Source organism: Apteryx mantelli, chromosome 40 (genome assembly GCF_036417845.1).
Source record: "Apteryx mantelli isolate bAptMan1 chromosome 40, bAptMan1.hap1, whole genome shotgun sequence".
Lineage (NCBI taxonomy): Eukaryota > Metazoa > Chordata > Aves > Apterygiformes > Apterygidae > Apteryx > Apteryx mantelli.
Genome location: NC_090017.1, coordinates 142,730 through 157,559, shown reverse-complemented (window position 1 = coordinate 157,559; position 14,830 = coordinate 142,730). Strand labels below are relative to the sequence as shown.

The window sequence follows — 14,830 nt, the reverse complement described above, 5'->3', positions numbered from 1 at the left end:
TGGGGGGCACTTGGGGACCCCCCAAAACCGGGGGATTCACCCCAAAACAGGGGCCCAGGCGTCCGGGCCCCCCCCCCCATCACGTGCGCACAATAAATTGTGGTTGTTGCTGCCCCGTGTGAGGCGCCTGGTGTGTTGGGGACCCCCCCCGGGTCCCCCCCATGTCCCCCCCCATGTCCTCAAGGTCCCCTTGCCCACCTGGGTCCCCAAGTGTCCCCACATCCCCCCTCCCTGTGTCCCCGAGGTCCCTACATGTCCCCCCATGTCCCCAAGGTCCCCATTTCCCCGTGTCCCGCATCCCCGTGTCCCCAAGGTCTCCACGTGTCCCCTTGTGTCCTCGACGTCCCCCTACGTCCCCTCGCGTCCCCATATCCCCAAGGTCCCCTGTGTCCCCAAGGTCCCCCCCCCATGTCCCCAAGGTCCCCCCGTGTCCCCCCATATCCCCTCGTCCCCGAGGTCCCCCGGTGTCTCTCTCCATGTCCCCAAGGTCCCCCCATGTCCTCCCATGTCCCCTTGTCCCCGAGGTCCCCCGGTGTCTCTCCGCGTCCCCAAGGTCCCCCCGTGTCCTCCCGTATCCCCTCGTCCCCAAGGTCCCCCGGTGTCTCCCCATGTCCCCAAGGTCCCCCCCGTGTCCCCATGTCCCCGAGGTCCCCCGGTGTCTCTCCGTGTCCCCAAGGTCCCCCCCGTGTCCCCATGTCCCCAAGGTCCCCCGGTGTCTCTCCGTGTCCCCAAGGTCCCCCCCCGGTGTCCCCCACGTCCCCAAGGTCCCCCCCGTGTCCCCCCCGTGTCCCCGTGTCCCCGAGGTCCCCCCGTGTCCCCCATGTCCCCAAGGTCCCCCGGTGTCTCTCCGTGCCCCCGAGGTCCCCCCGTGTCCCCCCCCCCCCGGCGTCCCCGAGGCCGGCTCAGCTCTACGGTGTTTATTGGGCGTCTCTAACACTCACTGATGCAGATAAATAGTGGACACTTGTCACCGCCGCCACCGACCGCCGCCGCCGCCGCCGCTGCGGGGCCCCCCCCCTTTGGGGACACCCCCCCCCTCTTTGGGGACACCCCTCTGGGGGACCCTCTCCCCCCTCCCCCCAACGGGCGCCACCCCATTGGGGTCGCCCCCCTTGGGGACACCCCCCTCCCCCTTCTTTGGGGACACCCCCTCCCCCCCCTCTTTGGGGACACCCCAATGGGGGGGGGGACACACACACACCTCCCCCCACCCCCAAAAAAATTGGGGTCACCCCGTTGGGGACACCCCTCCCCCAATTGGGGACTCCCCAAAGTGGGGGGGGTCACACCCCCCCCCTCCCCCAGGGCCACCAGACCCCCCCCCCCTCCTTTGGGGACATCCCCTTGGGGGGGGGGTCACCGCATTGGGGTCCCCCCCCCCCACCTTTGGGGACATCCCTCATTGGGGACCCCCCCCCCAAATCAGGGTCACCCCCCCCCCCTCGGGGGACCTCCCCGATTGGGTGTCCCCGTCCCCACCCGGGTTGGGGGGGGGTGTCCCGGCGCCTCCCCCCCCCCCCCCCAGCTCCCCCCTCCCCCGCTCCCGTCCCCCCCCCCTTTTTTTTTTCCCCTCGCCATTTTTGCTCTTTTTTTTGCCTTTTTTTTTTGCCTTTTTTCGCCTCTTTTTCGCCTCCCCCCCCCCCCCGGGCTAAAGTGCCGTGGGACGCAGGAGGTGCCGCGGGGGGGGGGGGGGGGCGGGGGCCGCGCCGGGGACAGTCAGTAGCAAACGCGGCCGGGAAAGTGCAAATCCGGGGGGGGGGGGCGGGGGGGGTGTGCGACGCACGGGGGGGGGCTGGCGGCGTGGGGGGGGGGGTCTCGTGCGAGGAGGGAGGGGGGCGTTGCACGAGGACGAGCCTTGCACGAGGAGGGGCCTGACGCACGGACAGGCCTTGCACGAGGAGGGGACTCGCACGAGGAAAGACCTTGCACGAGGATGAGCCTTGCACGAGGAGGGGCCTTGCACGAGGCAGGGCCTTGCACGTGGACAGGCCTTGCACGAGGAAGGACCTTGCACGAGGACGAGCCCTGCACAAGGAGGGGCCTGACACATGGACAGGCCTTGCACAACGATGAGCCTTGCACGAGGAGGGGCCTTGCACGAGGCAGGGCCTGGCACAAGGAGTCCTTGCACGAGGAGTCCTTGCACAAGGAGGGGCCTTGCACGAGGATGAGCCTTGCACGAGGAGGGGACTCGCACAAGGAGTCCTTGCCTGAGGAGGGGCCTTGCACATCGACAGGCCTTGCACATGGACAGGCCTTGCACGAGGAAGGACCTTGCACGAGGCAGGGCCTGGCACAAGGAGGGGCCCGACACATGGACAGGCCTTGCACAACGATGAGCCTTGCACGAGGAGGGGCCTTGCACGAGGAGTCCTTGCACGAGGAGGGGCCTTGCCTGAGGAGGGGCCTTGCACAAGGCAGGGCCTTGCACATTGACAGGCCTTGCACGAGGATGAGCCTTGCACGAGGAGGGGACTCGCACGAGGAAGGACCTTGCACGAGGACGAGCCTTGCACGAGGAGGGGACTCGCACGAGGAAGGACCTTGCACAAGGACGAGCCTTGCACGAGGAGGGGACTCGCACGAGGAAGGACCTTGCACGAGGAAGGACCTTGCACGAGGAGGGGACTCGCACGAGGAGGGGACTCGCACGAGGAAGGACCTTGCACGAGGAAGGACCTTGCACGAGGAAGGACCTTGCACGAGGAGGGGACTCGCACAAGGAAGGACCTTGCACGAGGAAGGACCTTGCACGAGGAAGGACCTTGCACGAGGAGGGGCCTTGCACGAGGAAGGACCTTGCACGAGGATGAGCCTTGCACGAGGAGGGGACTCGCACGAGGAGGGGCCTTGCACGAGGAAGGACCTTGCACAAGGAGGGGCCTTGCACAAGGGCCTCGCACCAGGACGCAGCCCTCGCACGAGCCTCACACGGCGGGACGGGACGGGGTGGGGGGCAACCGGGCCCTTGCACGGGGGGGGGGGTGCATGGGGGGGGGCCTTGCACGGGGAGGGGGGGGATGTTGCACGAGGGCGGCGGCGGCGGCGGGGGGGGGGGGCACTGCGGGAACACGGGCCTTGCACGGGGAAGGGGGGGGGCTGCACGAGCGTGCGAGCGAGCGAGGCCGCGCGCGCCCCCCCCCCCCCAACCTTGCTGCCCCCTCCCCCCCCGGGGGGCTGGCGCGGGCGTGCGAGGGGGGGGGCGATTTGGGGGGGGGGGCGGTTTTTGCACGGCTGGGCCTTGCACAAGCCGGGGGGGGGGCGGGGGGGGGGGCGCGGAGTGTGACGCGGCTCTTGCACGGGGAGGGCATTGCACGAAGCCGGGTCTCGCACGGGCAGCGGGGGGGGGGGGTTCGGTGCACGGGGGGGGGGGGGCCCACGCGACACACGAGGACGAGCCCCCCCCCCCCCCCCCCACCACCACCACGAGGAAGACGCTGGGCTCCATGAGGCCGGGCCTTGCACGGGGAGGGGGGGCGGGGCCTTGCACGGGGAGGGGGGGCGGGGCCTCTCGCGAGGGGGCGGGGCCTTGCGCGAGGGGGCGGGGCCTTGCACGCCGGGGGGGGGAAGCGGGGGGGGGGACACACGCTGGAATGTCGCTGCGATGCCGTAAGGTGCGAAGGGGGCCGGGGGGGGGGAGGGGAGGGGGGGGAGGCGCCCCGAAATGGGGAGGGGGGGGGGGAAGGGGGCAAATCTGGGGGGGGGGGCCCCGATATATTGGGGGGGTCCCTATATACTGGGGGGGGGTCCCTCTATACGTGGGGGGGGGCCCTGTATACCGGGTGGGGGGGCAATATGTTGGGGTCCCCAATATACTGGGGTAACTGGGGGGGGCCCCCAGTATACCCAGTGCCCCCTCCCCCCCGCGCTCATATTGGTCCCAAGGGGGGGGGGTCCCCCTGCCCCATAGCCCCCATGGAGGGGGGGGGCTCTCTCCCCTATGGGGCCGGGGTCCCCCCCCCGCTCTCCCCTATAGGGCAGGGGCAGGGGACCCCCCTGCAATCCCCTATGGGGCAGCGGCCCCCCCCCTCCCCTCACTACCCCCCCCCCGGGTCATGGGATTCCCCCCCCTCAATCCCCTATGGGGCAGGGCTCCCCCCCCACACACACCATGATCTATAGGGCAGGGGGCCCCTGCCGTCCCCCCTATGGGTCGGGGAGCCCCCCCCGGCAATCCCCTATGGGGCAGGGAGGACCCCACTCCCCCTTAGGGGGCAAAAGGCCCCCCCCCCGCAGTCCCCTATAGGGCAGGGGACCCCCCCCTTGCAATCCCCTATGGGTCAGGAGACCCCCTATAGCCATCTATAGGTCGGGGGGCCGGCCCCCCCCCCGCCCATCCCCTATGGGTCAGGGGACCCCGCCACCAATCCCCTATGGGGTTGGGGGGACCCGACTCCCCCTTATGGGGCAAAAGCCCCCCCTAGGGCAGGGGAACCCCCCCCCCCCTTGCCGTCCCCTACACATCAGGGGACCCCCCCCCGCCCTCCATCCCCCTATAGGGCAGGGGACCCTTCAGCCATCCCCTATGGGTCAGGGGATCCCCCAGACCCCTATAGGTCCGGGACCCCCCCCCTGCCTTCCGCTACCCATCAGGGGACCCCCCCAACCCCCTATAGGGCAGGGGGGGTCCCCTCCAACCCCCTATAGGGCAGGGCCCCCCCCTTCCTCCATCCCCCTATAGGGCAGGGGGACCTTTCAGCCACCCCCTATAGGTCCGGGACCCCCCCCCTCCAACCCCCTCTAGGGCAGGGGCCCCCCCTCCTCCATGCCCCTATAGGGCAGGGGACCCTTCAGCCACCCGCTATGGGTCTGGGGACCCCCCTGTCACCACCCGTTATGGGTCTGGGGACCCCCCCCCCTCTGCCACCCCCTACACATCGGGGGACCCCCGCAACCCCCTATAGGGGAGGCAGAGGAAGAGGAGGGGGGGGGTCCACGTCCTCCCCCCCCCCCCCCCCCGGCCGCCCCGGCTCAGGTCCCGCCGCCCTTGCGGGGCCGCTCGCCCCCGTCGCCCTCGCCGGGCGCCCCCGTCCCCCCGCCGCCGCCGCCTGTCGCGCCCCCCCCCCGGCGGCGGCCCCCCGTCGCCCGGCGGCGGCGGCCCCTCGGCCACGGCGTAGCCGAAGACGCCGGGGAGGAAGGCCTTGGCCTCGGGCAGCACCATGTTGAGGGCCACGGGCAGCGGGAAGCCGTAGGGGTAGGCGGCCAGCAGCCGGGGGCCGTAGGCGAAGGGGTAGGGCTTGGGCGGCCCGCCGGTGACGGTGACGCCACCGCCGCCGGTGACGGTGACGCCGGTACCGCCGCCGCGCTCGTCGCCGGCCCTGCGAGTCCGCCCCGCGGCGGCCGCCAGCAGCGGCAGCGGGTACTCCTGCACCGGGTACCCGTATTGCGGCACCGCCGCGGCGGCGGTACCCGGCGTCACCGTCGCGCACCGCCGGTCCCGTGTGCGACACCACGGGGGTCCTGCACGGAGCCGCGGCTGGGGCCGGCCACCTCCGGCGGCGGTGGTGGCAGCGGCGGCGGCGGCGGCGGCGGCGCGGTGGCGGCGGCGGCGGTGGCACCGCCGCGGGCGCCGTCGCCGCTGGAGGAGGAGACGTGCATCTCCTGCGTGTCCTCCTCCTTGACGGGCGCCTCCGGCGTCACCTTCTTGGAGTAGGCGATGACGGAGGGGGCGGCCGGCGGTGCTGCTGCCGGCGGTGACGGTGGCGGCGGTGCAGGGACGGCGGCTTGGCCCTGGTGCCGCTTGGCGTGGCGGCTCAGCGCCGCCGCCGTCTTGCACACCTTGGCGCAGTGGGCGCAGGCGAATTTGAGCGAGGGCCGGCGGCCCACGCGGGGTGTCGGCGCTGTCACCGGTGTCACCGCCGCCGCCGCCGTCGTCGTCACCCGCCGCGCCGGGCCGCCCGTGAGCCCGCTCGTGCTTGCGCAGCTTCTTCAGCGCCGAGAAGAGCTTGCCGCAGGCGCCGCACCGGTGCTTCCACTCGGCGCCCCGCTTGGCGGCCGCTTTGCCCCCCGCCTCGGCGTCCGACCCGCCGGGGCTGCCTCCCTCCTCCTCCTCCTCCTCCTCTTCCTCCTCCTCCTCCTCCTCCTCCTCGCCGGCCGCCTTGGCCCAGCGCAGCGAGCGCAGCTTGCGGCGCCACCGGGGCCTCTTCGCCTTGGGGACGGCGGCGGCACCGGCGGCACCGGCGGCGCCTCCTTTCCGCTTGGGCTTGTAGGTGTAGTAAGGTCGCCAGAGCTGGTCTTCGGCGTCGCTGTCCTCCTCGCCGCTGTCGGCGGCCGGCGGCGGGGCGGCGGCGGCGGCGTCCTCGGCGGCGTCCTCGGCGTCCTTGTCGAGCCGCAGGTCGGTCTCGGAGATGCGCCGCTTGACGATGGCCTCCTCGCCGATGCGCACGGTGATCTGGCACAGCGGCGCTGCCCGGCTCTCGGCCGCCGTGCCCACGTAAGCCGGCTTGGCCACGTAGGTCATGGTGCGGCCGGCGCGGGGACGGCGCTGCGGCGGCGGTGGCGGCGCCACCACCGCGACCTCGCCGCCGCTCGCCGGGGCTTCGCCACCACCGCCGCCGCTTTGCTGCGCCGCCGCGGCCCGCTGCGCCTCGATGTAGTCCCGCAGCACTTGCTTCTTCATGGGCTTGGCGGCCGTCACCGTCACCGGCGGCGGCGGCGGCACCGGCGCGGCGTTGTCACCGGCGGCGGTCGCCCCGTTGTAGGCGATGACGGAGGTGGTGGCGGCCGGGCCACCGCCGCCGCTGCCGCCGTGCACGATGACGGAAGCGGCCGGGCGCCCGTAAGCGATGACCGAGGCCGTCTCGGCGCCGCGGCCCGGCTCCGTCACCGTCACCGCCGCCGCCGGCAGCAGGAAGCGCTGCGGCTCGGGCGCCTCGGCGGAGGCGGCGGCGGCGGCGGAGAAGGCGCCGCCGTCGCCGTCGCCGCTCAAGCCTTCGGGCCGGGCGGGCAGCAGCAAGCCGGCGGGCACCAAGTTCTGGCTGTAGGTCTTGTAGGGCCGCTTGTGCGAGCGCATGGGCAACAGGCGGTAGAGCTTGAGGGCGTTGAGCTTGGGCTTGTAGCCGCCGTTGGGCGTCTTCTCGGAGGAGATGAGCCCGGGGCTGATGCCGTGGAAGGCCTTCTGGTGGGTCTTGAGGTTGTAGTAGGTGACGAAGGTGTCCCAGCAGAAGATGCACTGGTAGCGGCGCTCGCCGGTGTGCCACACCTCGTGCTTGGTGCGGTACTCGGCCAGGGCGAAGACCTTGTCGCAGTAGCGGCAGGGGTACTTGCGGCGCCACGAGTGCACGTTGGCGTGCCGCTTGAGGCTGGAGAGCGTCATGTAGGAGCGCTCGCACACGGCGCAGAAGTAGATGACGTGGCCGTCCACCACCTTGGCGAAGTGGTCCTGCTCGGCGGCGGCGGCGGCGGCGGCGGCGGGGTGGTGGTGGTCGGCGGCGGCGGCGGCGGCGGCGACACCGCGGGGCCGCAGCAGCAGCGCCTTCTTGGCGCCCGGCGCCTTGGCGGGGTGCTCGTGATGGGGGTGGTGGTGGTGGTGGTGGTGGTGGTGGTGGTGGTGGTGAGGTTGGTGGTGGTGGTGGGGGTGGTGGGAGCCTTCGGCCTCCTTGCAGAGCACCTCGTGGGTCTGCAGGCGCTTGACGTGGATGAAGGTCTTGCCGCAGTGGCGGCAGGCCAAGGAGCGCCGGGCCCGGTGCAGCTTGGCGTGGAGGCCCAGGGCGGCCGCCGTGCTGAACGCCCGCCCGCAGAAGCCGCACCGCAACGGCGCCGTCGCCGCCGCCGCCGCCGCCGCCACCGGCTCGGACGGCGCCGCCGAGTGGAGGGCGAAGAGCAAACCGGGAGCTTCGGCGCCGCGGCCCGGCTCGCCCGCCGGGCTGGCCCGCGCCGGGCACGTCAGGTCGACGGGGGACGGCGCCGAGGAAGAGGAGGCGGCGGTGGTGGCACCGCCGCCGCCGCCGCCGCCGGGGCTCCAGGAGCCGTTCATGTCGCCGGCGGAGGGCGACGGCGCCGCCTCCAAGCCCTCGAGGCAGGGGATGCCCAAGCGGCGCCCCACGGCGCCCAGCTCGCGGGCGGCCGCCGCCGAGGGCACCGAGAGGCGCGAGTTGTAGATGAAGTTGAGGACGTCGGAGAAGACGCCGGCTTGGACGCCGGGCAGCTCGAGGACGTGGGCGGGAGCCCGGCACGCCGGTCCCTCGGCCAGCGCCTCCTTGAAGTAAGGGCTGGAAGCGGCCAGGACGTTCTTGTGCGCCCGGAATTTGGTGTCCTCGGCGATGATGGTCACGTCACAGAACTGGCCCCGCAGGCGCTGCTCGTTCAGCTCCAGCAGCAGCGACCGGCAGTGCCCCGCGTCCGACACCTCCACGACCGGAGCCATCCCCGCGACGCGCACCTGCGGGGCGCGGAGAGCCGTCGCAGCCCCCGGCGGCCTGGCCCCGAGGGTCTCCGGGTACCGAGGTCCCTTCTCCGGGGACATCTGGACACCTGGGTCCCATCCCTGGAGACACCTGGACACCAGGGTCCCTCCTCCAGGGACATCTGGACACCTAGGTCCCATCCCTGGAGACACCTGGACATCAGGGTCCCTCCTCCAGGGACATCTGGACATCTAGGTCCCATCCCTGGAGACACCTGGACACCAGGGTCCCTCCTTCAGGGACATCTGGACACCTAGGTCCCATCCCTGGAGACACCTGGACATCAGGGTCCCTCCTTCAGGGACATCTGGACATCTGGGTCCCATCTCTGGGGACACCCAGACACCAAGGTCCCTCCTTCAGGGACACCAGGACAACAGGGTCCCATCCCTGGGGGCACCCAGACACCGGGGTCCCATCCCTGGGGACACCCGGACACCGGGAACCCTTCTCCAGGGACACCTGGACACCAGGGTCCCATCCCTGGGGGGCTCTGGACACTGGGGTCCCATCCCTGGGGACACCTGGACACCGGGGTCCCATCCCTGGGGGGCTTTGGGCACTGGGGTCCCATCCCTGGGGACACCCGGACACTGGGAACCCTTCTCCAGGGACACCCAGACAACAGGGTCCCTTCTCCAGGGACACCCAGACACTGGGGTCCCCTCCCTGGGGACACCCGGACACCGGGAACCCTTCTCAAGGGACACCCAGACACTGGTGTCCCCTCCCTGGGGACACCTGGACACCAGGATCCCATCCCTGGGGACACCCGGACAACAAGGTCCCTTCTCCAGGGACACCCAGACACTGGGGTCCCCTCCCTGGGGACACCCGGACACCGGGAACCCTTCTCCAGGGACACCTGGACACCGGAGTCCCATCCCTGGGGACACCTGGACACCAGGATCCCATCCCTGGGGACACCCGGACAACAAGGTCCCTTCTCAAGGGACACCCGGACACTGGTGTCCCCTCCCTGGGGACACCCGGACACCGGGATCCCATCCCTGGGGACACCCGGACACCGGGAACCCTTCTCCAGGAACACCCGGACACTGGTGTCCCCTCCCTGGGGACACCCGGACACCGGGATCCCATCCCTGGGGACACCCGGACACCAGGAACCCTTCTCCAGGGACACCCGGACACTGGTGTCCCCTCCCTGGGGACACCCGGACACCGGGGTCCCATCCCTGGTGGTGCCCCAGAGATGGAGAAGGGGTGGGGGGATGACAGGGGGACACATTCGGGGTCCCCAGCCCCACGGATTGGGGGACTCCAGGGCCCTGCCTGCCCCACGGCTCAGGGTGTCTCCAGCCCCACACTTTGGGGGGGTCCCCAGGTGCCTGCCTGCCCCACGGCTTGGAAGTCCCCAGCCCCACGGTTCGGGGGTCCCCAGGTGCCTGCCTGCCCCACGGCTCAGGGAGTCCCCAGCCCCACACTTTGGGGGGGTCCCCAGGTGCCTGCCTGCCCCACGGCTTGGAAGTCCCCAGCCCCACGGTTCGGGGGTCCCCAGGTGCCTGCCTGCCCCACGGCTCAGGGAGTCCCCAGCCCCACACTTTGGGGGGGTCCCCAGGTGCCTGCCTGCCCCACGGCTCAGGGGGTCCGCAGCTGCGCACTTTGGGGGTCACTCAGCCCCACAGATCAGGGTCCTCAGCCCCACGGCTCGGGGCTCCACAGCCCCACAGATCCAGGTCCTCAGCCCCACAGCGTGGGGGGGGGGGGCTCTCAGCCCCACAGTTCAGGCCCCCCCACCCCCACCCCCGGCCCCACACATCCCATTTCCCCACATTGCGGGGTGGGGGGGTCCCGGCGCAGCCCCACGGCGCGGCCCCACGGCGCTGCCCCACAGCGCAGCCCCACGGCGCGGCCCCCGCCACGGCCCCCCCGCGGCGCCGCGGAGCCATTTTGCGGCGGGGCCTCCCCGGCTGGCGGCTAAAATGGCTGCGGGAGGCGGCCGCGCGGCGCGACCCACGGCGCGACCCACGGCGCGACCCACGGCACCAGGACCGGCCCCACGGCGCGACCCACGGCGCCGGGGCTGCCCCACAGCACAACCCACGGCACCGGGTCTGCCCCACAGCACAACCCACGGCGCCGGGGCCTGCCCCACGGCGCGACCCACGGCGCCGCCGACGCCAGGGCTGCCCCACGGCATGACCCACGGCACCAGGACCGGCCCCACAGCGCGACCCACGGCGCCGGGGCCTGCCCCACGGCGCGACCCACAGCACCGCCGACACAGGGGCCGCCCCATGGCGTGACCCACGGCGCCGGGGCCTGCCCCACAGCGCCACCCGCAGCGACGGGGGCTGCCCCACGGCGCGACCCATGGCGCCGCCGATGCCGGGGCTGCCCCACGGCATGACCCATGGCACCGGGGCCTGCCCCACGGCACAACCCACGGCACCGCCAACACAGGGGCCGCCCCATGGCGTGACCCACGGCACCGGGGCCTGCCCCACGGCGCCACCCGCAGCGACGGGGGCTGCCCCACGGCGCGACCCATGGCGCCGCCGACGCCGGGGCTGCCCCACGCCGCGACCCATGGCGCTGGGCCTGCCCCACGGCGCGCCCTGCAGTGACGGGGCCGCCCCACGGCACGACCCACGGCGCCATCGATGCCAGGGCTGCCCCACGGCGTGACCCACGGCGCTGGGGCCTGCCCCATGGTGTGCCCTACAGTGACGGGGGCCGCCCCACTGCGCGACCCATGGCACCGTCAATGCCGGCGCTGCCCCGTGATGTGACCCACGGTGCGACCCACGGTGCCGGGGCTGCCCCAGGGGCTGCCCCATGGCTGCCCCCCCCCGAGACCCCCATCCTGCCCCACACACCCCTGCGACCCTCATCCTGCCCCCCAACCTGCCCCCCCCATCCCTGGGACCCCCGTTCTGCCCCCCAACCTGCCCCCCCCCCATCCCCGGGACCCCCATTCTGCCCCCCCAAACTACCCCCGCACTCCCAGGACCCCCAACCTGCCCCCCCAGGCCCGTCCGGGACCCCCATCCTGCCCCCCAACCTGCCCCACAGACTCCCAGCAGCCCAATCGCCCCCCCCCCACTGCCGAGACCCCCTTTCTGCCCCACAGACTGCCCCACGCACCCCCAGAGCCCCCAAGCTGCCCCCCGGGCCCCACTGGGACCCCCAACTAGCCCCCCAACCTGCCCCATGCACCCTCAGGACCCCCAATGTGCCCCCCAACCTGCCCCCCAGACCCCCGGGACTCCCATCCTGCCCCCCAACCTGCCCCCCTCACCCCCAGCATCCCCCATCTGCCCCCCCAACCTGCCCCCCACGCTCCCGGGACGCTCGTTCTGCCCCCCAGACCCTCCCGGGACCCCCAACCTGCCCCCTAACCCGCCCCATGCACCACCGGGACCCCCATCCTGCCCCACAGACCCTCCTGGGACCCCCAACCTGCCCCCTAACCCGCCCCATGCACCGCCGGGACCCCCATCCTGCCCCACAGACTGCCCCCCCACCCCCCAGGACCCCTGATCTGCCCCACGAACTGCCCCCCACACCTCCGGGACCCACGTCTTGCCCCCCAACCTGCCCCATGCACCCCCGGGACCCCCATCCTGCCCCCCATCTGCCTCAGGACCCCCCAGAACCCCCAATCTGCCCCCCATGCTGCCCCACAGATCCCTCAAGCCCCCCAACCTGCCCCCCAACCTGCCCCACACCCCCCCGGGACCCCTGTTCTGCCCCCTAGCTGCCCCCTCGGGACCCCCCCCCACACACACTCATTACCGGCTCCCTCTTAACAATCCCCCTAGATCCCCCCCAAAACATGGGGGGGGGCAGAAATGTGCCCCTGACCCTTCCCAGCATTCCCTGCTCTGCCCCCCGGGGCCACAGGATCCCCCTGGGGTCACAGGATCCCTTCGGGGTCCTGGGTTCCCTGTAAGGGTCAAGGGATCCCATCAGGGTCACGGGATCCCCCCTGGAGTCACAGGATCCCTTCGGGGTCCTGGGTTCCCTGTAAGGGTCAAGGGATCCCATCAGGGTCAAGGGATCCCCCCTGGAGTCACAGGATCCCCCCTGGGGTCACGGGATCCCCCCTGGGGTCATGGGATCCCCCCCCTCGGAGTCACAGGATCTGGGATTCCCAGGGGATCCCCCCGGCCCTGTCCCCAGACACCGGGGCTGCCTGCCCCGAGATCCACCCCCCCCACCAGGGATCCCGGATCCACTGGGGGTCCCCGTCACCACAGATCCCATGAGATGCCAGATCTGAGCCCACATCCGGCTCCACAGATCCCCAATGACCCCAAATCTGTCCGAGCCAGTATGCTGGGAGCTCCCAGATCCACTCGGGCAAAGATCCGGCCCCCAGATCCCGGGAGATCCCAGGTCTGTCACAGATGATACCCAGGTCCATGGATCCCAGGAGATCCCAGCTCTGTCACGGCTGACACCCAGATCCATGGGTCTCCGGAGATCCCAGATCCACCTCAGCCAACATCCAGCATCCCAGATCCTGAGGGACGCCAGCTCCCTTCTGGGTGAGACGCAGCCCCTCCAGATCCCAGGCGATCCGAGACCCATCCCAGCCAATATCCAGCCCCTAGCCAATCCCAGAACCCACCTGGGCTGGGATCTAGCCCCCCCACCCCCGATCCCTGATCCTGCCTGGGCTGAGATCCTGCACCCAGATCCTGGATCTCAGCTGGGCTGGGATCTCGCTCCTCCACCCCAGATGCCAGATCTCACTTGGGCTGGGATCCAGCCCCCCTGCAGATCCCACCCGGGCTGAGCTCCAGATCCCAGATCCCACCCAGGCTGGAATCCAGCCCCCCTCCAGATCCCACCTGGGCTGAGCTCCAGATCCCAGATCCCACCTGGGCTGAGCTCCAGATCCCAGATCCCACCCAGGCTGGAATCCAGCCCCCCTCCAGATCCCACCTGGGCTGAGCTCCAGCCCTCCAGCCCCCAGATCCCCCTGGGAGCTGGGATCCAGCCGCCCCCTCCCCGATCCCAGGAGATCCCGGGCTCCCCCTCCGCTGGGGCCGGGATCCAGCGCCGCAGCTCCCCCCCACCCCGGCGGCGGCAGCGGATCGCGGGTGCGGGGCCGGGCGGCGTGGGGCGGCCCGGGGGGCGGCTCTACCTGGTGCAGGGTGCGGCCCCCCCGGATCCCGGGAGATCCCGGATGTGCGCAGCGACCGGATCCCTCCTTCCCCCCCCCCCCCGCCCCCGCTCCGGCTCCGGCTCCCGGCGCGGCGCAGCAGCCTGGAAGCCGGCCTTGGCCACCCGCCCGGGCCCTGGGCCAGCGCCGCCAGCCCCACGCCGGCCCCGAACCCCCCGGATCCACCGGGATCCCGCCGGGATCCTACCGGGATCCAGCCTGTCTTCCCCCCTCCCCAACCACCAGCTCCTCAGCTCTTCTCCCCCCCCCCAACCTCCTTCGGTGCCGGGGGCAGGATCCGGCCTGCCAGGGCCAGCACCCTGCACTGATGTGGGGCAGGATTCAGCCCCATAGCCAGCACCCTGCACTGATGTGGGGCAGGATTGGACCCCCAGAGCCTGCACCCTGCACTGATGTGGGGCAGGATTGGACCCCCAGAGCCAGCACCCTGCATTGATGTGGGGCAGGATCTGGCCCCATAGCCAGCACCCTGCATTGATGTGGGGCAGGATTGGACCCCCAGAGCCTGCACCCTGCATTGATGTGGGGCAGGATTGGACCCCCAGAGCCAGCACCCTGCATTGCCGTGGGGCAGGATTCAGCCCCATAGCCAGCACCCTGCATTGCCATGGGGCAGGATCAGACCCCCAGAGCCTTCACCCTGCATTGCCGTGGGGCAGGATTCAGCCCCATAGCCAGGACCCCCCAGTGCCATGGGGCAGGACTGGACCCCAGCAATGCTGGGGAGGGGTGCTCAGAGTTACCATAGAAACAGGTAGGGCTGGGGGTGGTTCTAGACCGGGGCTGGGTTACCATGGAGATGTGAGGGGGGTGGTTCTAGAGCAGGCAGTTTGCCACAGAGACGGCAGGGTTCTAGATCAGGTGGGCTGCCATGGGGCAGGGGGGTTCTAGACCAGGCAGGCTGTCAAGGTGACGGAGGCCGGTTCTAGAGCGGGCAGGCGGGCGGTTCTAGAGCGGGCAGGTTGCCGCGGCGACGGAGCGGGGCGCCCCCTACCTGTGAGCGGAGGCCTCATGGACTAGGTGTGGTTGCTCCGGGGGTCCTCGGTGGGGGGTCACTGCCGGCAGGGCCTCCTGGGGGGAACAGAGCGGGGTCAGCACCCCCCGGACGCCTGGGTCCCCAGGGGGTGGCAGGGACCCCCGGACGCCTGGGTCCCCAGGGAGTTGGGGTGGACCCCCCCAGAGCCGGGAGGCGCCCCGAAACCCACGTCCGTGCGGCTGTTGTCAGGCAGCAACAGGCAGAAAACAGAGGCAGGACCGGAGCCAGGCCTGG

The 14,830-nt window shown here is 71.9% G+C and overlaps 1 protein-coding gene across 1 annotated transcript in view; it reads right to left on the bottom strand.

The window, feature by feature from the left end:
* ZBTB4 (zinc finger and BTB domain containing 4) overlaps positions 1 to 14,830 on the bottom strand; it is a 17,340-nt gene extending 2,510 nt beyond the window's left edge. The window contains exons 1-5 of the mRNA XM_067315005.1: positions 14,766 to 14,830; positions 14,555 to 14,631; positions 5,026 to 8,380; positions 2,240 to 2,926; positions 1,843 to 2,092 (exon numbers count right to left, since the gene is read on the bottom strand). Coding sequence (XP_067171106.1) covers positions 1,843 to 2,092; positions 2,240 to 2,926; positions 5,026 to 8,365 — 4,277 coding nt within the window. The 5' untranslated portion in view covers positions 8,366 to 8,380; positions 14,555 to 14,631; positions 14,766 to 14,830. The remainder of the gene's footprint in view (positions 1 to 1,842; positions 2,093 to 2,239; positions 2,927 to 5,025; positions 8,381 to 14,554; positions 14,632 to 14,765) is intronic.